The sequence below is a fragment of the Rhinopithecus roxellana genome, chromosome 17, assembly GCF_007565055.1.
Source record: "Rhinopithecus roxellana isolate Shanxi Qingling chromosome 17, ASM756505v1, whole genome shotgun sequence".
NCBI classification, from domain to species: Eukaryota; Metazoa; Chordata; class Mammalia; order Primates; family Cercopithecidae; genus Rhinopithecus; species Rhinopithecus roxellana.
The window spans coordinates 7,229,362-7,249,029 of record NC_044565.1 but is presented as its reverse complement, the minus strand read 5'-3'; the positions used below and the strand labels follow the sequence as shown (position 1 = coordinate 7,249,029).

Below are 19,668 nucleotides of genomic sequence, written 5' to 3'. Positions count from 1 at the left end.
GAGCCACCGCGCCCGGCCCACATTCCTTTCGAGTCCTTAGTTCTAGCTAATCCCTCTGCCTGGTGTGTTCTTCTTCCAGATATCAGCTTGGCTAATATTCCCACCTCCAAGGTTTGGTTTAAGTCTCACTCTCTCTTGACAGCTACGCTGACCACCCTGTAAAAATACTATAACCACCTCTTCACATTCTGTCAACTTTATCCTATTTATTTTTTCCTTAGTACTTATTACCTTCTAGAGCACTCTATAATGTATTGCTATACTGAGCTTATGGTCATCTCTGCTGGAAGAATCTTTGTTTTATTTACTGATGTATCCCAAGCACCAAGAAGAATAACTAGCACCAAGGGATGTTGAAAAAATCTTCATTCAGTGAATGAATGAATCCTAGGTCCCATGAATATGGGATAGACAGATGGCAGGAAACAGGTCAAATTTGTTTTCTAAAATGGAGAGACTATTAAAAAATAAAATTAGCTGGGCATGGTACCACACACCTGTAGTCCCAGCTACTTGGGAGGCTGAGGTGGGAGGACTGCTTGAGCCTGAGAGGTCGAGGTTGCAGTGAGCTGTGATTGTGCCCTGCATTCCAGCCTGGGTGACAGGGTGAGAATCTGTCTCAAAAAACAAAAATAAAAATAAGATGGAGGGATTGCCACCTTTTGCTACTTGAGAAAACTATAAAACGCAACACCAGAGGGCAGGTCCAGACAGAGACAGAGGAGCTACCAAAGCACCTCTGGCCTGTTGCTAAGCCTGTGGCTCACATGACTCATGGAGGTCCATCTCCTCCTCTTGGACACGTGAAGGCTAACTCTTCTCTTTCAGGGCCAAGAGACGCTACCCCTGTGCAAGGGATTTCCTCAGGGAGGGCAGAGTTGAAACAGCAACATCACAGCTGTGCTTGCTACTTTTGTACATTGTCTCTAATTTTCCCAGTGAGCCAGCTGAAGTTTCTATTGTGAAAAGAAAATTATCTTGGGCTCCCCAAATCACTAAGCTAAAGGGAAATGTCAAGCCAGAAACTGCTTAGGGTAAACCTGCCTCCCATCCTATTCAAAGTCACCCCTCTGCTCACTGAGATAAATGCATATCCGATTGCCTCCTTTGGAAAGGCTAATCAGACGCTCAAAAGAACACATTTGTCTCTTATCTACCTATGACCTGAAAACCCCCTCCCTGCTTCCAGTTCATCCCACTTTTGCTTCCAGTCCTCCCACCTTTCTGGAGGAACCAATGCTCATTTTACAGTGTTAATTGATGTCTCACATCTTCCTAAAACTGAAAAACCAAGCTGTGCTCTGATGATCTTAGGCACATGTCATCAGCACCTCCTGAGGCTGTGTCACAGTCGTGCACTCTCAACCTTGGAAAAATAAACTTTCTAAATTAACTGAGATCTGTCTCAGATTTTCAAGGTTCACATTTTGGTAACTATGGATGGATTCTGAGTGGAGATGCCCCTGACCTTTGACAAATCTCCTATCAGTGCTTGGTACCAGAATGAGCTAATTTTATGGCTCAAACCAATAGGACAATTTGCTGAGGAGGGTCTGAGAGCACCCCCTCCAGAGAATCCCTGATTTCCCCAAATTTGGTGAAGATCTTTGGCTGGGCGCAGTGGCTCACACCTATAATCCCAACACTTTGGGAGGCCAAAGCAGGTGGATCACCTGAGGTCAGGAGTTCAAGACCAGCCTGACAAATATGGTGAAACTCTGTCTTTACTAAAAATACAAAAAATTAGCTGGGTGTGGTGGCGGGCACCTGTTTAACCCCAGCTACTCAGGAGACTGAGGCAGGAGACTTGCTTGAACCTGGGAGGTGGAGGTTGCAGTGAACCAAGATTGCGCCACTGCACTCCAGCCTGGGTGACAGAGTGAAACGCCATCTCAAAACAAACAAACAAGATCTAAAGTTTATTTTGTTGTACAACTCCTCTTTTTATTTGGAGTTTTACTTGCTTCTAACAAGGAAGGCAAGATTTCCTATTTCAATGACAATGGAAGGCAGGTGACTCCTTTCTGGAGTTTGAGCTCACTTCTAACAGGGAAGATGAGCTGCTGTTTTTGTTTTTGTTTTTTTCCTGCTTCTAGGATGGTAGACAGCAGTCTACAGGCTGAGACCCATCCCTAGATAAGTAACTGAATTATCTTGTTTTTAAATTAAGGTTATTACATCCATGTATCTTTCTGTATGTGCTTTTAAAGTGCTGGCCGGATGTGGTGGCCCACACCTGTAATCCCAGCACTTTAGGAGGCCAAGGCAGGTGGGTCACCTGAGGTCAGGAGTTCGAGACCAGCCTGATCAACATAGTGAAACCCCATCTCTACTAAAAATACAAAAATTAGATGGACATGGTGGTGCGCACCTGTAGTCCCAGCTACTCGGGATGCTGAGGCAGGAGAATCATTTGAACCGGGGAGGTGGAGGTTGCAGTGTGCCAAGATCACGTACTGCACTCTGGCCTGGGTGACAAAAATGAGACTCTGTTTCAAAAAAAAAAAAAAAAAAAAAAGGCCTTGCGACATTGAATTACAGGGCTTTAACTCCCGGGTCTAAAAAAGAACATCATGTCCTGCCAAATCTTTTTTTTTTTTTTTTTTTTAAATGGAGTCTTGCTCTGTCGCCCAGGCTGGAGTGCAGTGGCATGATCTTGGCCCACTACAAGCTCCGACTCCTGGGTTCATGCCATTCTCCTGCCTCAGCCACCCAAGTAGCTGGGACTATAGGCACCCGTCACCACACTCAGCTAATTTTTTGTATTTTTAGTAGAGACGGGGTTTCACCATGTTAGGCAGTATGGTCTCGATCTCCTGACCTCGTGATCTGCCCGCCTCGGCCTCCCAAAGTGCTGGGATTACACGCGTGAGCCACCGCACCCGGCCCTATGTCCTGCCAAATCTTAAACATTGACAGCAATTAAAGCCTCATCTTCAGGCCTGGTAGAAGATACCAATCAGGATAAACTGCATCCCTAAGACACAGGGCCAGAAATTAAAGCTACTCAAGTCCTCAAGGCCCAGGGACTCTTGCGGAAGAGGTGGGTGCATGAGATTGTAAGAGCTGATTTTTGAAAGATAAAATAGGTAAAGTTTCTTTATAAATTAATCATGAATGTCAAAGGTACACTGATGCAAAAGCAGCACATGACCCCCTGTGTCAAATTAACAAGATTTTCTTGAAGCATTAAGCAACTCCTTAAGAAAGGTTATAAAGGTTATAAAAGGCTTATGGAAGTTATATATTATGGTCAAGATTAAACTTTTATAGATTGTTTATAAAATTTTGAAAAACAAATTTAATTGGCTTCATGCTATTTTTATTAGGGCTTATTGATTGAAAAATCAAGTCTCTACTCTCAAGGAATGGATATTTTCACCTTCTTTTTGAAATCCTTGAGTTATCACTTTGGTTAAAAGAATGACTTATTTTACAATGACCTGTGATCCTATTTTGTGATGTCAAGTTTTAAACCTTTGATATTTGACAAACTTTCCAAAATCAAATCATAAATTATGTCTTTTTCTGACCTGATTAATCCTTTAAGATATAAGTCTCCATAATGTCCAAAAATGACATAATTTGGCTTATTTGGTATAAAAATTACACAGGAAGCATTGTCAAATATGAAATGGTGTATTATTTTCTTTGGGCTGTATTTGTAGAAATATGTCATTGGTATGTGTTCTAAAATTATGGGAAACTCCTATAATTCTGATATAACTTAGTGTACATTATCAGTAATAATTATAACTATTATGCTAAATTATTGTGTGCCACAGAGGTAACAAATTTCCTTATCAACTGTGTCTTTGGATGGCTTCCCTAAAACTTTGTCATCCACAGACAATTGTTGTGTTGTTTGGTCCTCTTTAGAATGTGGTTTTATAATCAGCTGTAATAGGCCGGGCATGGTGGCTCATGCCTGTAATCTCAGCACTTTGGGAGGCTGAGGTGAGCACATCACTTGAGGTCAGGAGTTCAAGACCAGCCTGGCCAACATGGCAAAACCCTGTCTCTACTAATAATACAAAAATTAACCGAGTGTGGTGGCAGGTGCCTGTAATCCCAGCTACTTGGGAGGCTGAGCAGTAGAATCGCTTGAACCTGGTAGGTGGAGGTTGCCATGAGCCAAGATCGCACCACTGCACTTTATCTTGTGTGACAGAGCAAGACTAGTCTAAAAACAAATGAATAATAATAATCATCTATAAAGGGGCTCTTGAATGCAGGTTTCTGATAACTTTGGAGATTGTGACATCAGAATAGAGAAAAAACTTTCAGACTCATGGAGAGCTCAAATGCTCATGAATATCAAAGCAGAACAGGAATTAACTACATGGACTGAAATAATTTTTTTGGCTTTTTGCTTAAAACATTGCTGATCCTTTGTTTTGTTTTTCAGAGTCTTCAAACTTTTCTTCTGAGCTATTGACAGCTTTTAACAATTTAGTATACTCCTATGACCAAAATTTGGAACATATTTGTTTCTCACTATCTGATTTCTCCAGGATTTGGAAACTATTTGTGAGTACTCTTACTTTATGGCAATATAGTTATTTGCATAAGTACAATAAGAATCTGTTTTCACTGGTAACAGGACACAACTGGAGAAACTGATTATTTTACCAAGGCTTTGACTGGAACCGTGCTCTTTCTTTTAAACAATCAAACTTGATTTATGGAGCCAATAAAGCCCTTGGGAAACTGGCCTCATATTTTGTGTACACAGTCCCTGAACAGGGTTTCTGACTTGTGTTAAGTAAAGAATGTTACTTTACGACAGGCCCAGGAGCCCCAGGTTTATCTTGGAACCTCAAGAGGAGAGGAAATTCACCCAACTCATAGATATTTGATGGTACAAATCCATGGCAAGGCTTGGCTTTCAAAAAGTCTTGCCTGAGATTCCTTCTAAATAACAAAGTTCCATCAAAGTCAATGTTTTAAAAAAGCCTATGTGAAAAATAATTATTCTTGCTGTATTTTATACAAATAATCTGGCCAAGTATTATAAAGCAAATTGGTCCTACCATGATTTGTCTTTAGTAAAAATAGGAAACTGGAGAAAGAAAAATTATGTTTTAAAAACTATAGTACACCTGTCATGAGATCCTAATATTGCCTAATGTTTTTCAATTTTAATAATTTTCTACAGTTTGGGCTGAATTCTAATTTTTCTTGGCTACAAGTCTTCAAAATAATGTTTTTGGCTGAGCACGGTGGCTTACATCTGTAATCCCAGCACTCTGGGAGGCTGAGGTGGGCGGATCACGAGGTCAGGAGTTTGACACCAGCCTGACCAACATGGTGAAACCCCGTCTCTACTAAAAATACAAAAATTAGCTGGGTATGGTGGCGTGTGCCCGTAATCCCAGCTACTCAGGAGGCTGAGGCAGGAGAATCACTTGAACCCGGAAGGCAAAGGTTGCAGTGCGTGTGATCGTGCCACTGCACTCCAGCCTGGGTGACAGGACAGAGCGAGACTCTGTCTCCAAGAAAACAAAACAAAACAAAGCAAAATAATGTTTTCTTTTTTTTTTTTTTTGAGGCGGAGTCTCGCTCTGTCGCCCGGACTGGAGTGCAGTGGCCAGATCTCAGCTCACTGCAAGCTCCGCCTCCCGGGTTTACGCCATTCTCCTGCCTCAGCCTCTGAGTAGCTGGGACTACAGGCGCCCGCCACCTCGCCCGGCTAGTTTTTGTATTTTTAGTAGAGACGGGGTTTCACCATGTTAGCCAGGATGGTCTCGATCTCCTGACCTCGTGATCCGCCCGTCTCGGCCTCCCAAAGTGCTGGGATTGAGCCACCGCGCCCGGCCAAAATAATGTTTTCAATTTCTTTTCCTCCTTTTTTTTTTTTCCATTTTCCTAATTTGGAGTTACTGAAAACTAAGCCATGCTTTCTTTCAGCCCTGCAAACTGAAGCCAGACAACTTCAGAAGAAAATAACAGCAACCTATTTACATACATAAGCCACGTTCATACCTGCCTACTGATATATAGACTTCAGAGTAATGTGGCCTATATTGATTTTCCAGGATTGTTCTTTTGTTTGTTGTTTTCTCCCTTCCTCCCCGTATTTTCTCTTCACAGGACAAGAGACTTCACAACCTTCCAAAAATGAACTTTCCTAGTAACTCAGAACCTATCCATCTAGGAATAAACCATCCTAGCTATGAGAGATCAGATGAACCTAAGACCAGAGATTCATTTTCTTCTAAAATGCTTTCTCCAAAAGATTTCAAAAAAGAAAAGGGGGAAAATGTGAAAGGAAAATATCTTGGGCCCCCAAAATCACTAAGCTAAAGCGAGATGTCAAGCCAGGAACTGCTTAGGGCAAACCTGCCTCCCATTCTATTCAAAGTTGCCCCTCTGCTCACTGAGACAAATGCATATCTGATTGCCTTCTTTGGAAAGGCTAATCAGAAATTCAAATGTAATCATTTATCTCTTATCTACCTATGGACCTGGAAGCCCCCTCCCTGCTTCGGAGTCCTCCTGCTTTTGCTGCTAGTCATCCCGCCTGGACCGAATGAATGTTCATTCTTACATATGTTAATTGATGTCGCATGTCTCCCTAAAATGTATAAAACCAAGCTGTGCTCTTACTATCTTGGGCACGTATCATCAGGACCTCCTGAGGCTGTGTCACGGGCGGGCCTGTGTTCTCAACCTTGGCAAAATAAACTTTCTAAATTAACTGAGACCTCAGATTTTCGGGGCTCACATTGTAAAAAGTAGAGTAGAGGTTCCTCTTCAAAGACTTTCCTCCCCATCTACTTAAGTTAAATAGTAACTTCTCTTAGAAGCAAAATTTATTCAAAGACCTCTGCTAACATTCTTAAATATCCACTAGCCGTAATAAAGAAATCAATGTACTTTATGTTCTTAGCTCCCACAATTTAGCCTAAATATTGCCCTGGCATGCTTATACTAGTCCAAGCAAGCATTAAGTCATAGCCTGTTCCTCATCCTTATTTGAAGGTGTTTTTACCTTTCTCAGCATTCCACAAGTTACTTCCCCCTTCCTTTGTTCTCCTCTGCCTTTGCCTCTTTTAAAAAGTTCTAAGTTGCTAGCCAATCAGGACAAATACAGAATGTGAAGTCCCATTCCAGCCAATAGAAACCGGACAGAGGCCGGGCACGGTGGCTCAAGCCTGTGATCCCAGCACTTTGGGAGGCCGAAATGGGAGGATCACGAGGTCGGGAGATCAAGACCATCCTGACTAACATGGTGAAACCTCGTCTCTACTAAAAAATACAAAAAAAAAAAAAAACTAGCTGGGCGAGATGGCGGGTGCCTGTAGTCCCAGCTACTCCGGAGGCTGAGGCAGGAGAATGGCATAAACCCGGGAGGCGGAGCTTGCAGTGAGCTGAGATCCGGCCACTGCAGGGGACAGAGCGAGACTCCATCTCAAAAAAAAAAAAAAAAAAAAGAAACCGGACACAGCAGTAAAGTAGACGGGTCAAGTTATAAATAATCCTGTCTCCTTTATTCAGTGTACTCTCGTGGCAAAACTGCTAGCTAGTGTATCCTTTCTGTAGAAAGTAAAAAAATAGCCTTGCTGAAGAAATTAACGTTCAAGTGCTATTTCTTTACGGCAGCAAAGAACAAGCATTTCTAACAACACTATGATTTCCATTCTGCAGATGAGGGAATCAAGGCTCTGAGGAGTTCAGGAACTTGCTTGAGCTACACAGCTAATAAATGGTAGAGCTCACATTTCAATGCAGGTCAGACTGATGGGGAAGCCCATTCCTGGTTTGTTTCAGCTGTCCTGGGAGCCCTCTGGGCCATTCAGGTCCTAGCTCCACAGCCCTTTCCTTTCCTCTGGCTTCCCACCAAAGTCTCACCTGGATGGGGTGGCGAGACAGGTGGAAAATCTCCTGTGCCATCAGCAAGGTCTTTGAGTCCATCACCAGGTACAGTAGATGCAGGAGGGCAAGGAAGCCTGCGCCTCTCAGGTCCGTGGCTGGATTCGCTCCTGTAACAGAGGCCATGAGGAAACAGGGTGTGGCAGTGAGCAATGCTTTAAGAGCTTGCCGTGGGAAGCTGCCCTGACACTGGCCTCTTCCCAGGCTGGGAGAGCATGAGCAGCACAGGTCCACTTTCTGCCACACTTGTGGGGCTCATTCTAATGAGCTAAGCAGGGGCTATGTACCAAATGGGGATCCCAGCGCCCTGGGGCAGCCTCCCACATTAGTTTTCTTGCTGCTGTCTATGACCCTTGATAGTTACTTCTCCACAAAACAATCAGAGTGATCCTTTACAAAAAAGGCTGAATTTATAGTTCTGGAACAAGATGAATAATGCACTTTCTGCCTATTCCTCCCACTAAGTACAGCTAAAAGCCCTGGACATTACTATATAAAATAAACAGAAGACTCTGAAAGGAGAGAAGACAGACTTACTAGGAATCCTGAGAGCTGAGAAATGACTCTCTGGTGAATTCCTGGGTTTCTTTTTGCCTAATATATCCCAAGTGGTGCTGGAGAAGACAGCAACCCAGAAATGCCAATGGGAGCAGACTAAAAAGCCCCAAGGAAAGCTGCTCTCTCTAGCCAAAGAGTGGAGAAAGAGGCAGTGTAGCAAGACAGAAAGCTTTAGCCAACACCCACCCTACTGCAGCAAAACACCATAGAGAAAACTGTGGCCCTATCCCCACTCTTCTCCAGAAAAGGCGGAGTAGGGACCCTAGACTTCCATCCTGGCCTGACTGTCAAGGCACCCTTAGCTCCACAAGGGTAATGTCAGAGAAGGCCCAGCGGGGAGCTGGGACTTTATCTTTCCCAGGGGTAAGGAGCCCCCTTGCCTCCTCTGCAATGTGGAAGTCACATAGGACGAGTAACGAGGTATCCCTGCCCCACCAGCCATGTTGGCCAGGCTGGTCTCGAACTTGGTATTAGTATAAGCCAGATGGGATACCTGGACTTCCACCCCCACCTGGCAGTAACAAGGTGACGTCCCTCCTTCCCCTGCTGGCACAGTAACAGAGGAGGCCTGCTAAAGTAGATTTAAGTAAGATCCAGAGTCTCATACAAACTATCCAAAATGTCTAAGATACCATAAAAAATCACTTGTTACACCAAGAACTAGGTAATTCTCAATTTGAATGAGAAAAGACGATCAACAGACACTAACACTGAGAACACAGTTGTTGGAATTATTTGACAAGGAATTTAAAGCAGCCGTGGTAGGCAAAATAATCCCCCCGCCCCACGATGGCCATGTTCCCAGAAGCTATGACTGTTATGTACCACAGGAAAGGGGATTAAGATTGCAGGTAGCATTAAGGTTGCTGATCAGCAGAAAGAGAGATGATCCTGGACTGTCTGGGTGGGCCCAGTGTCATCAGAAGCATCCTTAAAAGTGGAAAAGAGGCCGGGCGCGGTGGCTCAAGCCTGTAATCCCAGCACTTTGGGAGGCCGAGACGGGTGGATCGCGAGGTCAGGAGATCGAGACCATCCTGGCTAACACGGCGAAACCCCGTCTCTACTAAAAAATACAAAAAACTAGCCGGGCGAGTTGGCGGGTGCCTGTAGTCCCAGCTACTTGGGAGGCTGAGGCAGGAGAATGGCGTAAACCCGGGAGGCGGAGCTTGCAGTGAGCTGAGATCCGGCCACTGCACTCCAGCCTGGGCGACAGAGCGAGACTCCGTCTCAAAAAAAAAAAAAAAAAAAAAGTGGAAAAGAAAGGCAGAAGCCCAGAGCCAGAGAAAGACTTGTGAAGAATGGGGCTCAGAGAGATGCTGTTTCTGGCTTTGAAGATGGAGGAATGGAGGTGGCCTCTAGAAGCTGCAAAAGGCAAGGAATGGATTCTCCTCCAGAGCCTCCAAAAAGAACACTGTGCTGCCAACACCTTGATCTTGAACACAGGTTCTCAGTGAGACCTGAGTCAGACTTCTGAACTAGAAAACTATAAGATCATAATTTGTGTTGTTTTAAGCCACTAGCTTTGCGGTAATCTGTTACAGCAATGACAGAAAATGACTATACTATCTACCATAAAATGCCTTTGGTAAGCAATTATGCACAAATACACTTTGAAAAAATGAAAGAGGCCGGGCGCGGTGGCTCAAGCCTGTAATCCCAGCACTTTGGGAGGCTGAGACGGGCGGATCACGAGGTCAGGAGATCGAGACCATCCTGGCTAACACGGTGAAACCCCGTCTCTACTAAAAAATACAAAAATCTAGCCGGGCGAGGTGGCGGGCGCCTGTAGTCCCAGCTACTCGGGAGGCTGAGGCAGGAGAATGGCGTGAACCCGGGAGGCGGAGCTTGCAGTGAGCTGAGAGCCGGCCACTGCACTCCAGCCTGGGCGGCAGAGCAAGACTCCGTCTCAAAAAAAAAAAAAAAAAAAAAGAAAGAATAGAAAGTTTCAGTAAAGAAACAGCAGATATAGGCCGGGCGCGGTGGCTCAAGCCTGTAATCCCAGCACTTTGGGAGGCCGAGACGGGCGGATCACGAGGTCAGGAGATCGAGACCATCCTGGCTAACACGGTGAAACCCCGTCTCTACTAAAAACTACAAAAAACTAGCCGGGCGACGTGGCGGCGCCTGTAGTCCCAGCTACCCGGGAGGCTGAGACAGGAGAATGGCGTGAACCCGGGAGGCGGAGCTTGCAGTGAGCTGAGATCCGGCCACAGCACTCCAGCCTGGGTGACAGAGCGAGACTCCGTCTCAAAAAAAAAAAAAAAAAAAGAAACAGCAGATATAAAGGATAACCAAATAGAAACTTCAGAACTGAAAAATAGAATAACTAGAACTAAAAACTCTCTGTATGGGGTCAACAGGAGAACAGAGACAGCAGAGGGAAGAATCAGTGAACTTGAATATGGGACAGTAACAACAGAATTACATAATATGAACAACAGACGGACAGAAGAGCAAAAACCAAAATGAACAGAGCCTTAGAGATCTGAGGCTATAACAAAGATTTTTAAAAATGAACAAAGATAGCATTTGTATATTGGAATCCCACAAGAGAGGACAAAGTGTGGAGGTGAAGAAAGTATTCAAAGGAATCATGGCTGAAAATTGACCAAATTTGGCAAAAGACACAAACCTACAGACTGAAGACGCTGAGCTAACCTCAAACAGGAGAGGCCCAAAGAAATCCACACAATGACACATCACAGTCAAATTCCTGAAAACCAAAGACAAAGCAAAGATTTTTTTTTTTTTTTTTTGAGACGGAGTCTTGCTCTGTTGCCCAGGCTGGAGTGCAGTGATGCAATCTCAGCTCGCTGCAACCTCCGCCTCCACCTACCAAGTAGCTGGGACTACAGGCATGTGCCACCACGCCCAGCTAATTTTTGTATTTTTTTAGTAGAGACGGGGTTTCACCATATTGGCCAGGCTGGTCTCGAACTCCTGACCTCATGATCCGCCTGCCTCGGTCTCCCAAAATGCTGGGATTACAGGCATGAGCCACTGCACCCGGCCAGCAAAGATCTTTCTTTTGAGACAGAGTCTCACTTTGTCACCCAGGCTGGCGTGTAGTGTGATCCCAGCTCACTGCAGCTTCCACTTCTTGGGCTCAAGTGATCCTTCTGCCTCAGCCTGCCCAGTAGCTGGGACTACAGGCATGCATCACCACACCTGGCTACTAAAAAAAAAATTTTTTTTCTTTTGGCCAGGCATGGTGGCTCACGCCTGTAATCCCAGCACTTTGGGAGTCTCATGCAGGTGGATCACTTGAGGTCAGGAGTTAGGAAACATTAGGGAAAACATCTAGTAAAACAAAATCTAGGCCGGGCGCGGTGGCTCAAGCCTGTAATCCCAGCACTTTGGGAGGCCGAGACGGGCGGATCACGAGGTCAGGAGATTGAGACCATCCTGGCTAACACGGTGAAACCCCGTCTCTACTAAAAATACAAAAACTAGCCGGGCGAAGTGGCGGGCGCCTGTAGTCCCAGCTACTCGGGAGGCTGAGGCAGGAGAATGGTGTAAACCCGGGAGGCGGAGCTTGCAGTGAGCTGAGATCTGGACACTGCACTCCAGCCTGGGCGACAGAGCGAGACTCCGTCTCAAAAAAAAAAAAAAAAAAAAAAAAAAAAACAAAATCTAGGGCAATGCTGAAGTTGTGCTGCATTTATTTACTCAATATTTGGGGGGCACCTATTGTTTGTCTGCCATTATTCTAGACAATGGAGACACAGAATTGAACAAAACAAAGTCCCTAATCTCATAGAGGTTACATTCATGTAGAGACAGACAACACACAAGGAAAAAAAAAGGCCAGGCACGGCAGCTCATGCCTGTAATCCCAGCACTTTGGAAAGCCAAGGCAGGTGGATCACTTGAGGTTAGGAGTTCGAGATCAGCCTGGCCAACATGGCAAAACCCAGTCTCTATTAAAAAATACAAAAATTAGCTGGGCGCAGTGGCTCACACCTGTAATCCCAGCAACTTAGGTGGCTGAGGTATGAGAATCGTTTGAACCAGGGAGGCAGAGGTTGCAGTGGGCTGAAATTATACCACTGTAACACAGCCTGGGCGACAGAGGGAGACTCCGTCTCAAAAAAAAAAAAAAGAAAGAAAGAAAAAGAAAAAAATTATATATATATAGATAGATAGATAGAAATATAGTATGGCAGATGGGGGTTAAGTTGTATGAAGAAAAATAAAACAAGGTATGGGGCATAGAGAGTAAGAAAGGTGGGAGGATGCTATTTTCTATAAGGGCAGTAAGTCATGACAGACAAAAGACCTCACTGATAAGGTGACATTTCAGAAATCTGAAAACAGCAGGTCATGTAGATTCCTGGGAGATGAGTGGTTGAGGTAAAGACAGTAGCCAGTCCAAAGGCCTCACGGTGGGACAGAACATTTGAGGAACAGCAAGAGGGCCCGTGGGGCTAGAAGAGAATGAGAAAGGGAGAGAAGAGATGAGGTCAGAGAGGTAATTGCCAGATTATGTAGGATGTAGGGTCTTGAGGGCAGAACTACTATCAGCCCAGGGGGTACCTTTGTGCGGTTTCGAAAAAGAGGTCCCTTTCTCTGGGCAGACTTGGCAAGGGCAGCAACACTGGACTGTGGCCTCTACTTGTTCCAGCGCTGGAGCAATAGCTTCAGTTGTAAGAATTTAGGCTTTCCTCTGAGTGAGATGAGAAGCCTTTAGAGGCCTGTGTGCAGAAGAGTGACAGCTGACTTAACATGTTAAAGAATTGTTCTGCTTTCCGGCGGTGACGACCTACCCACACGAGAACATGCCTCTCGCAAAGGATCTCCTTCATCCCTCCCCAGAAGAGGAGAAGAGGAAACACAAGAAGAAACGCCTGGTGCAGAGCCCCAATTCCTACTTCATGGATGTGAAATGCCCAGGATGCTATAAAATCACCACGGTCTTTAGCCATGCACAAACGGTAGTTTTGTGTATTGGCTGCTCCACTGTCCTCTGCCAGCCTACAGGAGGAAAAGCAAGGCTTACAGAAGGATGTTCCTTTAGGAGGAAGCAGCACTAAAGGCACTCTGAATCAAGATGAGTGGGAAACCATCTCAATAAACACATTTTGGATTAAAAAAAAAAAAAAAATTGGCCGGGCGCGGTGGCTCAAGCCTGTAATCCCAGCACTTTGGGAGGCCGAGACGGGCGGATCATGAGGTCAGGAGATTGAGACCATCCTGGCTAATACGATGAAACCCCGTCTCTACTAAAAAATACAAAAAACTAGCCGGGCGACGAGGCGGGCGCCTGTAGTCCCAGCTACTCGGGAGGCTGAGACAGGAGAATGGCGTGAACCCGGGAGGCGGAGCTTGCAGTGAGCTGAGAGCTGGCCACTGCACTCCAGCCTGGGCGGCAGAGCAAGACTCCGTCTCAAAAAAAAAAAAAAAAAAAAAAAAAAAATTGTTCTTGGCCGGGCATGGTGGCTCATTCCTGTAATCCCAGCACTTTGGGAGGCCGAGGCGGGCAGATCACCTAAGTTCAGGAGTTTGAGACCAGCCTGACAACATGGAGAAACCCTGTCTCTACTAAAAATACACCATTAGCTGGGCATGGTGGTGCATGCCTGTAATCCCAGTTACTGGGGAGGCTGAGGCAGGAGAATCACTTGAACCTGGGAATCAGAGGTTGCGGTGAGCCAAGATTGTGCCATTGCACTCCAGCCTGGGCAGCAAGAGTGAAACTCCATCTCAAAAAAAAAGAAAAAAGAAAAATTTTGTTCTTGTTGTTCTGTGGAAAACAGATTATAGGACGCAAGGGTCAAAGCTGGAAATACTGTTAGGAGGCTATTGCAATCAACAATTAAGGCAAAAGATGATGGTAGCTTGAATCAGGGTGGTAACAATGGAGGTAGTGGGAAGTGTTCTGCATATACTTTGAAAATAAAGCCAGGATCAGCCAAGGTAGATAAGATGTGGGATATTAAAAGAGCAGTCAAGGATGACCATAAAGTTTTTGACCTTAGTGACTGGAGAAATGGGAATTGCTATATATAAAGATGGGAAAAGCAATTTCATGAAATTAACCGTTTGGGGCCTGTCCATTAGAGATGTTGAGTACATAGCTAGACATGTGAATATGAAGTTGAGGTAAGTGGTCTGAGTGACAGATAAGTTTATGAGCATTTGCATATGATGATACTTTAAAAGTTACTAAACAAAATGAGATAACCAAGAAAATGCAGACAAAGCAGAGGTCCAAGGACTGGGTCTTGGAGATACTCCATGGTTAGAGGTCTGGCAGATCAAGAGGAAGCAGCAAATGAGCCTGGAAAAGAGCCTCCAGGGTGGCAGAAAAACTGAAAGAGGTGAAGTCAGGTAAAGAAAGGGTTTCAAAAAGAGATGGAATGAGCAACTGTGTCAAATACTGCTGACAGATCAAATAAGATGAAATGACCATTGAATTTAGCAACATGGAGGTCACTAGTGACCATTACAAGAGCTAGCCCATCAGAATGGTGGGGACAAAAGCCTGACAGGAGTGGGTTCAGACAACAGAAGGGAAAGATTAGAGACAATGTGTACAAGCAACTCTGGGAAATTTTGTTGTAGAGACTAGTTGGCAGACTATGGGATGAAAAATGTTCCAGGAGGCAGGGCGTGGTGGCTCACGCCTGCAATCCCAGCACTTTGGGAGGCCGAGGTGGGTGAATCATTTGAGGTCAGGAGTTCGAGACCAGCCTGGCCAACATGGTGAAACCCCATCTCTACTAAAAATACAAAAATTAGCTGGGTATGGTGGTGGGTGCCTGTAATCCCAGCTACTCGGGAGGCTGAGGCAGGAGAATTGCTTGAACCTGGGAAGCGGAGTTTGCAGTGAGCTGAGACCGCGCCACTGCACTCCAGCCTGGGCGACAGAGCGAAATTCCGTCACACACACACACACACACACCCACGCACAAAAAAAAAAAAAAAAGGAAAAACGTTCCAGGAAAAAGAAACGATCGAAATCTTCAGAGATGCCAAAACACGGGAGAGCATAAGTCAGGAAATTAAATTAGCTTCATTTACTAAAATGTAGAGTAATGGGTTTAGCAGATTGGGTTGTAAGGAAGGCAGAGCCTGCGTGTCATTCTAAGAGATTTGAATTGTATCCTGAAGGTGAGGTATTTTAAGTAGAATAATACACATTTACCTTTCAGAATGAATATTTTGGAGCCAATAGTGAAGGTGGGTTAGAAAGGAGGAAAGACTGGAGAGAGATAAAGAGTTACATACGGAACCCCTACAAGAGAAAATGAAGGTCTGAATTTGGGGATGGGGTCGCAGGCGGTAGAGGATGAATAAATAAATACAGAAGACATTAAGAAAGTTCCTTAGAAAGGACTTTGTGGTTTGTGGAGTGGAGAAAGGACGGGGGGAACTTGCTTCTAATTGGCCTCCTTGCCGGAAGAGCACCCGATACATATCCCCAAAACTTCCCCTCAGATCCAAGACTCCCAAAGCCCAAATGTGGAAATGCTACAACTAAATAGCCATTCTGCAGGTTTCTTTTCCGTACGGCTTCACTTTAAAATTTGAAAACTCCTGAGATTTTTCAACATATTAAAGCGTGTCACACTAAGGAGTGACACATAATACTCAGACTCTTGCCTAGACTGGGAGAGACTTGGCGATTGAAAGCAGGGAGGGGCTACAGGCGAGAAAGGGCTGAACTCCCGCTTCCGAAGATTTCACCTATTTTTCAGTTTGCCTGGAGCAGGCCATGCAGATTCCCTTCCCTTGGAGGCCCAGGGAGCGGCTGGTAGATCGCTGATTCTCTGCCCCTCACCGCTTCTGCAAGTGGGCGAAGGACACCTTTCGTGCCCCGCACTCTTGGCCCGCCCCTTAACCTTTCTTCCTAGTCACTTCCGGCCCGTCTCCACGCTCCGGAAACCATTATTCCGCTTCATCCTCCCTCCAGTCCTCACCTGAGTCCCTTTCTCCAAACACCGACTTCAGTGCTTAGAGACAGTAACTAGGGAATCTGGGAGGCGGAACTGCATCTTGGGACGAGTAGTCCAAGGTAGAAGAAAGCAGTGGAGAACTACAATTCCCAGAATACACTTCCATTTCCTACCCCTTCCCCAATGAGGCCCCCTCTCGACTCACCTCCTTTTAAAGATTCTCTTAGCCACGTTGACTGCACGGGAAAAACCTTTTTAAAACATTTTTTACGTTGCTTAAACCTACCATTTCGAAAGCATTCCGAAGGCTAAAGTGAGAAATAAGCCCAGGTTAGGGAGAGGAGAAACGAGTTTCACGTCCTGGCCTAGCACCGGGTTGGATTGTCGCTGGGACGGCAGTCAGGCATTTGGTGTGGTCGCCTAAGAGGTGGGTCTTTCGGCTGGGGCGCCGGGAAACCCCGTGGGCCTGCGCGGCGTTCTTCCTTTTCGATCCGCCATCTGCGGTGAGTGTCTGCTCTTCGGCTGCTCTGGGGCCAGCGCCCTATGCCGCCTTCTGTTGTGATCTCTGACCTAACCCGTCTCTTCCTTTTCCCCAACCTCAGGTGGAGCCGCCACCAAAATGCAGATTTTCGTGAAAACCCTTACGGGGAAGACCATCACCCTCGAGGTACGGGCCAGGTGGTCATGAGGAAGCCAGGGTCCGAATAAGGTCCTGAGGTGGATTTTAGGACCGGCGCTGCGTTCCATGACTTAAGCCATGATTCCGAATTTGGGTTCTAAAACTTAAGCTTTGAAATGAGTATCTTTTGCTGAGCAACGGCCTCGAGGTGATTTTCGGTGGCCAAAGGCGGGGCTCTCACCTCTCGAGAGGTTCCAGCTAGTTAAAACGGAGGAGCTGCGCCGGGGAACTCCGCCCGCCGGGCGCGAGCATGTGTGGCCCTGTGGCCGCCCGCCCTGGGCTGTGGAGATGAAGGTGCTTTCCGGTAGCCGACTTGGGAGGTTGCCCACTGGGTGGGTAATAGGTCTCTTGAGTAGGTTTCAGCCCTGTCGCCGGTTCGGTTCAGTGGTAATTGTCAAACTAAATGAGTTCTGTTGTAGTTCCGTAATGTGAAAGCAACATACTTTCATTTTAACATTCATAGGTTGAACCCTCGGATACGATAGAAAATGTAAAGGCCAAGATCCAGGATAAGGAAGGCAAGTAATATTTTGTAGTTAAGAAGACTTAACCTGTGGAGACTTCAGCCTACCTGTAGGTGCTAGACATATCTGCTCATGGTGAGGGGGGGAAGGGCAGATTGACAAAATACTTGGGGAATAACACAATAAATGTTTGTGATCGGGGAGCACAGTCCCTAGATTGGAATCCTTGAGGTGTATTTCACTTGTGTGAATTTGGACACTTATTTTGTGTGAGATGGGACTCTCCTCTGTCGCCCAGGCTGGAGTGCATTGGCTCGTTCCGGCTCACTGTAGCCTCCGCCTCCCGGGTTCAAGTGATTTTTGTGCTTCAGCCTCCCTAGCAGTGGGGATTACACGCGTGCAGCATCACACCCGGCTAATTTATTGTATTTTTAGTAGAGACTGCGTTTCACCATGTTGGCCAGGCTGGTCTGGAACTCCTGACCTCAAGTGATCCCCCCACCTCGGCCTCCCAAAGTGTTGGGATTACAGGCGTGAGCCACTGCAGACAGTCCAGTATTGTCCCTAAGATTAAATGCAGTAAAATGTGATGTGTAAAGATTTAGAACCATGCCTAACCTCTAGTAAGGGCTTATGGTCAGCCGTTAGTACCATGTATTTGATGAAGGGGTGTTACCTTATAAATCTGGAGCACATCACAGGCTTGGTGTGCTGTGACTTCTTGTTTTTTTCTTATTAGGAATTCCTCCTGATCAGCAAAGACTGATCTTTGCTGGCAAGCAACTGGAAGATGGACGTACTTTGTCTGACTACAATATTCAAAAGGTCTGTCTAGGGGAAGAGCAGCCTCTTTAAAAAAAAATGTTATTTTGGAAATTTTTTATTTTACTTTTTTTGAGACAGGCTCTGACTTTGGCACAGTCACTGCAGCCTCCATCTCTGAGACTCAGGTGGTCTTAGCCTTCTGTAGTTGGACCTGTAGGCACACTCCACCATGCCCAGGCTGGTCTCAAACTCCTGGGCTCAAGTGATCTTCCCACCGTGGCCTCCCAGCACTAGGATTACAGACGTGAGCCACTCCATGTGGTGTATTTTGGACATTTTGGCATGCAAAAGGGGAGAATGGCATTAGATTAGCAGTAGATTTTTAGGTAACTCCTATAGTGATACTTGAGAAGCACTACTATAGTTTTTCCTATTACGAATTTTGCAAGTTGCATCCCATGGTGTAATGTAATGCATTCTTTAATCTCCCTATAAACTGTTAAGAATCAGATACTTTATTGGGATGGGGACAGCAAGATTACCTTATAAATGTTACTGTGTACTACTACTGCTTTTAATTAAGAGATGCATAATGTTGGGTGTGCCCATTCTTGGTGGAATCATGAAAGCTTACATCATTCTTCCATTAACAGGAGTCTACTCTTCATCTTGTGTTGAGACTTCGTGGTGGTGCTAAGAAAAGGAAGAAGAAGTCTTACACCACTCCCAAGAAGAATAAGCACAAGAGAAAGAAGGTTAAGCTGGCTGTCCTGAAATACTATAAGGTGAGCCAGTTAAAGTGATGGGCAGAATGTCAGCAAAGTCTTGGCTTATTTGGAAAACTTTATAGTAACTTGTCAGTATTTTCTTGGACTTAAGTATCCAGTATTACCCCATTTTGGTTTAAATGAGGTATTCTGGAAATGAGAAATTCAGACTTCCTGGGGTTTTTCCTGTTTGGTATTTGAAATCACTTATGTAATAGGGTTGTGAGTTCAAAGTCGGGTCTGGGTTCAGGTCTTACCTTTGTCTACGACTTGCAAAGCTGGCCTTTAGTGTTCAGAAGTCCCAAGACTTCTGAATATTTTCATTGTAGTAATAATAACTGGTGAGAATTTAGGGTGCTCTGGTTTGTAAGCACGAAAACTACCAGTATTACATAGTAAAAGCTTAAATATTTTGAGGCACTTAAATTAGACTTCAGAATGTGTTGTAAAATTATCTTACAGCAGGTTTGTACTTTTCAGGTGGATGAGAATGGCAAAATTAGTCGCCTTCGTCGAGAGTGCCCGTCTGATGAATGTGGTGCTGGGGTGTTTATGGCAAGCCACTTTGACAGACATTATTGTGGCAAATGTTGTCTGACTTACTGCTTCAACAAGCCAGAAGACAAGTAACTGTATGAGTTAATAAAAGACACGAACTAACA

At 45.3% G+C, this 19,668-nt stretch overlaps 3 protein-coding genes across 16 annotated transcripts in view; 2 read left to right on the top strand and 1 right to left on the bottom strand.

Annotated features, from left to right (window-relative positions):
- LOC115894158 (ELMO domain-containing protein 3-like) overlaps positions 1–16,745 on the bottom strand; it is a 24,348-nt gene extending 7,603 nt beyond the window's left edge. For 2 of the 14 annotated variants that reach the window (XM_030920446.1, XM_030920453.1), the window contains exons 1-2: positions 16,123–16,257; positions 7,855–7,985 (exon numbers count right to left, since the gene is read on the bottom strand). In XM_030920446.1, coding sequence (XP_030776306.1) covers positions 7,855–7,917 — 63 coding nt within the window. In that variant the 5' untranslated portion in view covers positions 7,918–7,985; positions 16,123–16,257. Of the gene's footprint in view, positions 1–7,854; positions 7,986–8,412; positions 8,539–12,969; positions 13,128–16,038; positions 16,258–16,355; positions 16,452–16,536 lie in introns of those variants that run through there. The other 12 variants (XM_030920457.1, XM_030920454.1, XM_030920449.1 and 9 more) reach the window with 11 other exon arrangements.
- On the top strand, positions 13,182–13,520 carry LOC115894159 (40S ribosomal protein S27-like). Its single transcript, XM_030920460.1, has one exon. The coding sequence runs from the start codon at positions 13,212–13,214 to the stop codon at positions 13,464–13,466; it is 255 nt and encodes an 84-aa protein (XP_030776320.1). The 5' UTR covers positions 13,182–13,211; the 3' UTR covers positions 13,467–13,520.
- Positions 16,529–19,668, top strand: LOC104673976 (ubiquitin-40S ribosomal protein S27a). The gene is made up of 6 exons (XM_010378163.2): positions 16,529–16,834; positions 16,934–16,998; positions 17,474–17,528; positions 18,214–18,299; positions 18,893–19,024; positions 19,487–19,668. The coding sequence occupies exons 2-6, from the start codon at positions 16,951–16,953 to the stop codon at positions 19,634–19,636; spliced, it is 471 nt and encodes a 156-aa protein (XP_010376465.2). The 5' UTR covers positions 16,529–16,834; positions 16,934–16,950; the 3' UTR covers positions 19,637–19,668.

Bases quoted from the DNA above. Each gene is read 5' to 3' on its own strand.
- LOC115894159 (XM_030920460.1), top strand. From the start codon at position 13,212: ATGCCTCTCGCAAAGGATCTCCTTCATCCCTCCCCAGAAGAGGAGAAG.
- LOC104673976 (XM_010378163.2), top strand. From the start codon at position 16,951: ATGCAGATTTTCGTGAAAACCCTTACGGGGAAGACCATCACCCTCGAG. The intron at 17,529-18,213 runs GCAAGTAATATT...TTTTCTTATTAG, and splicing joins CAAGATCCAGGATAAGGAAG to GAATTCCTCCTGATCAGCAA. The intron at 19,025-19,486 runs GTGAGCCAGTTA...TGTACTTTTCAG, and splicing joins CTGTCCTGAAATACTATAAG to GTGGATGAGAATGGCAAAAT.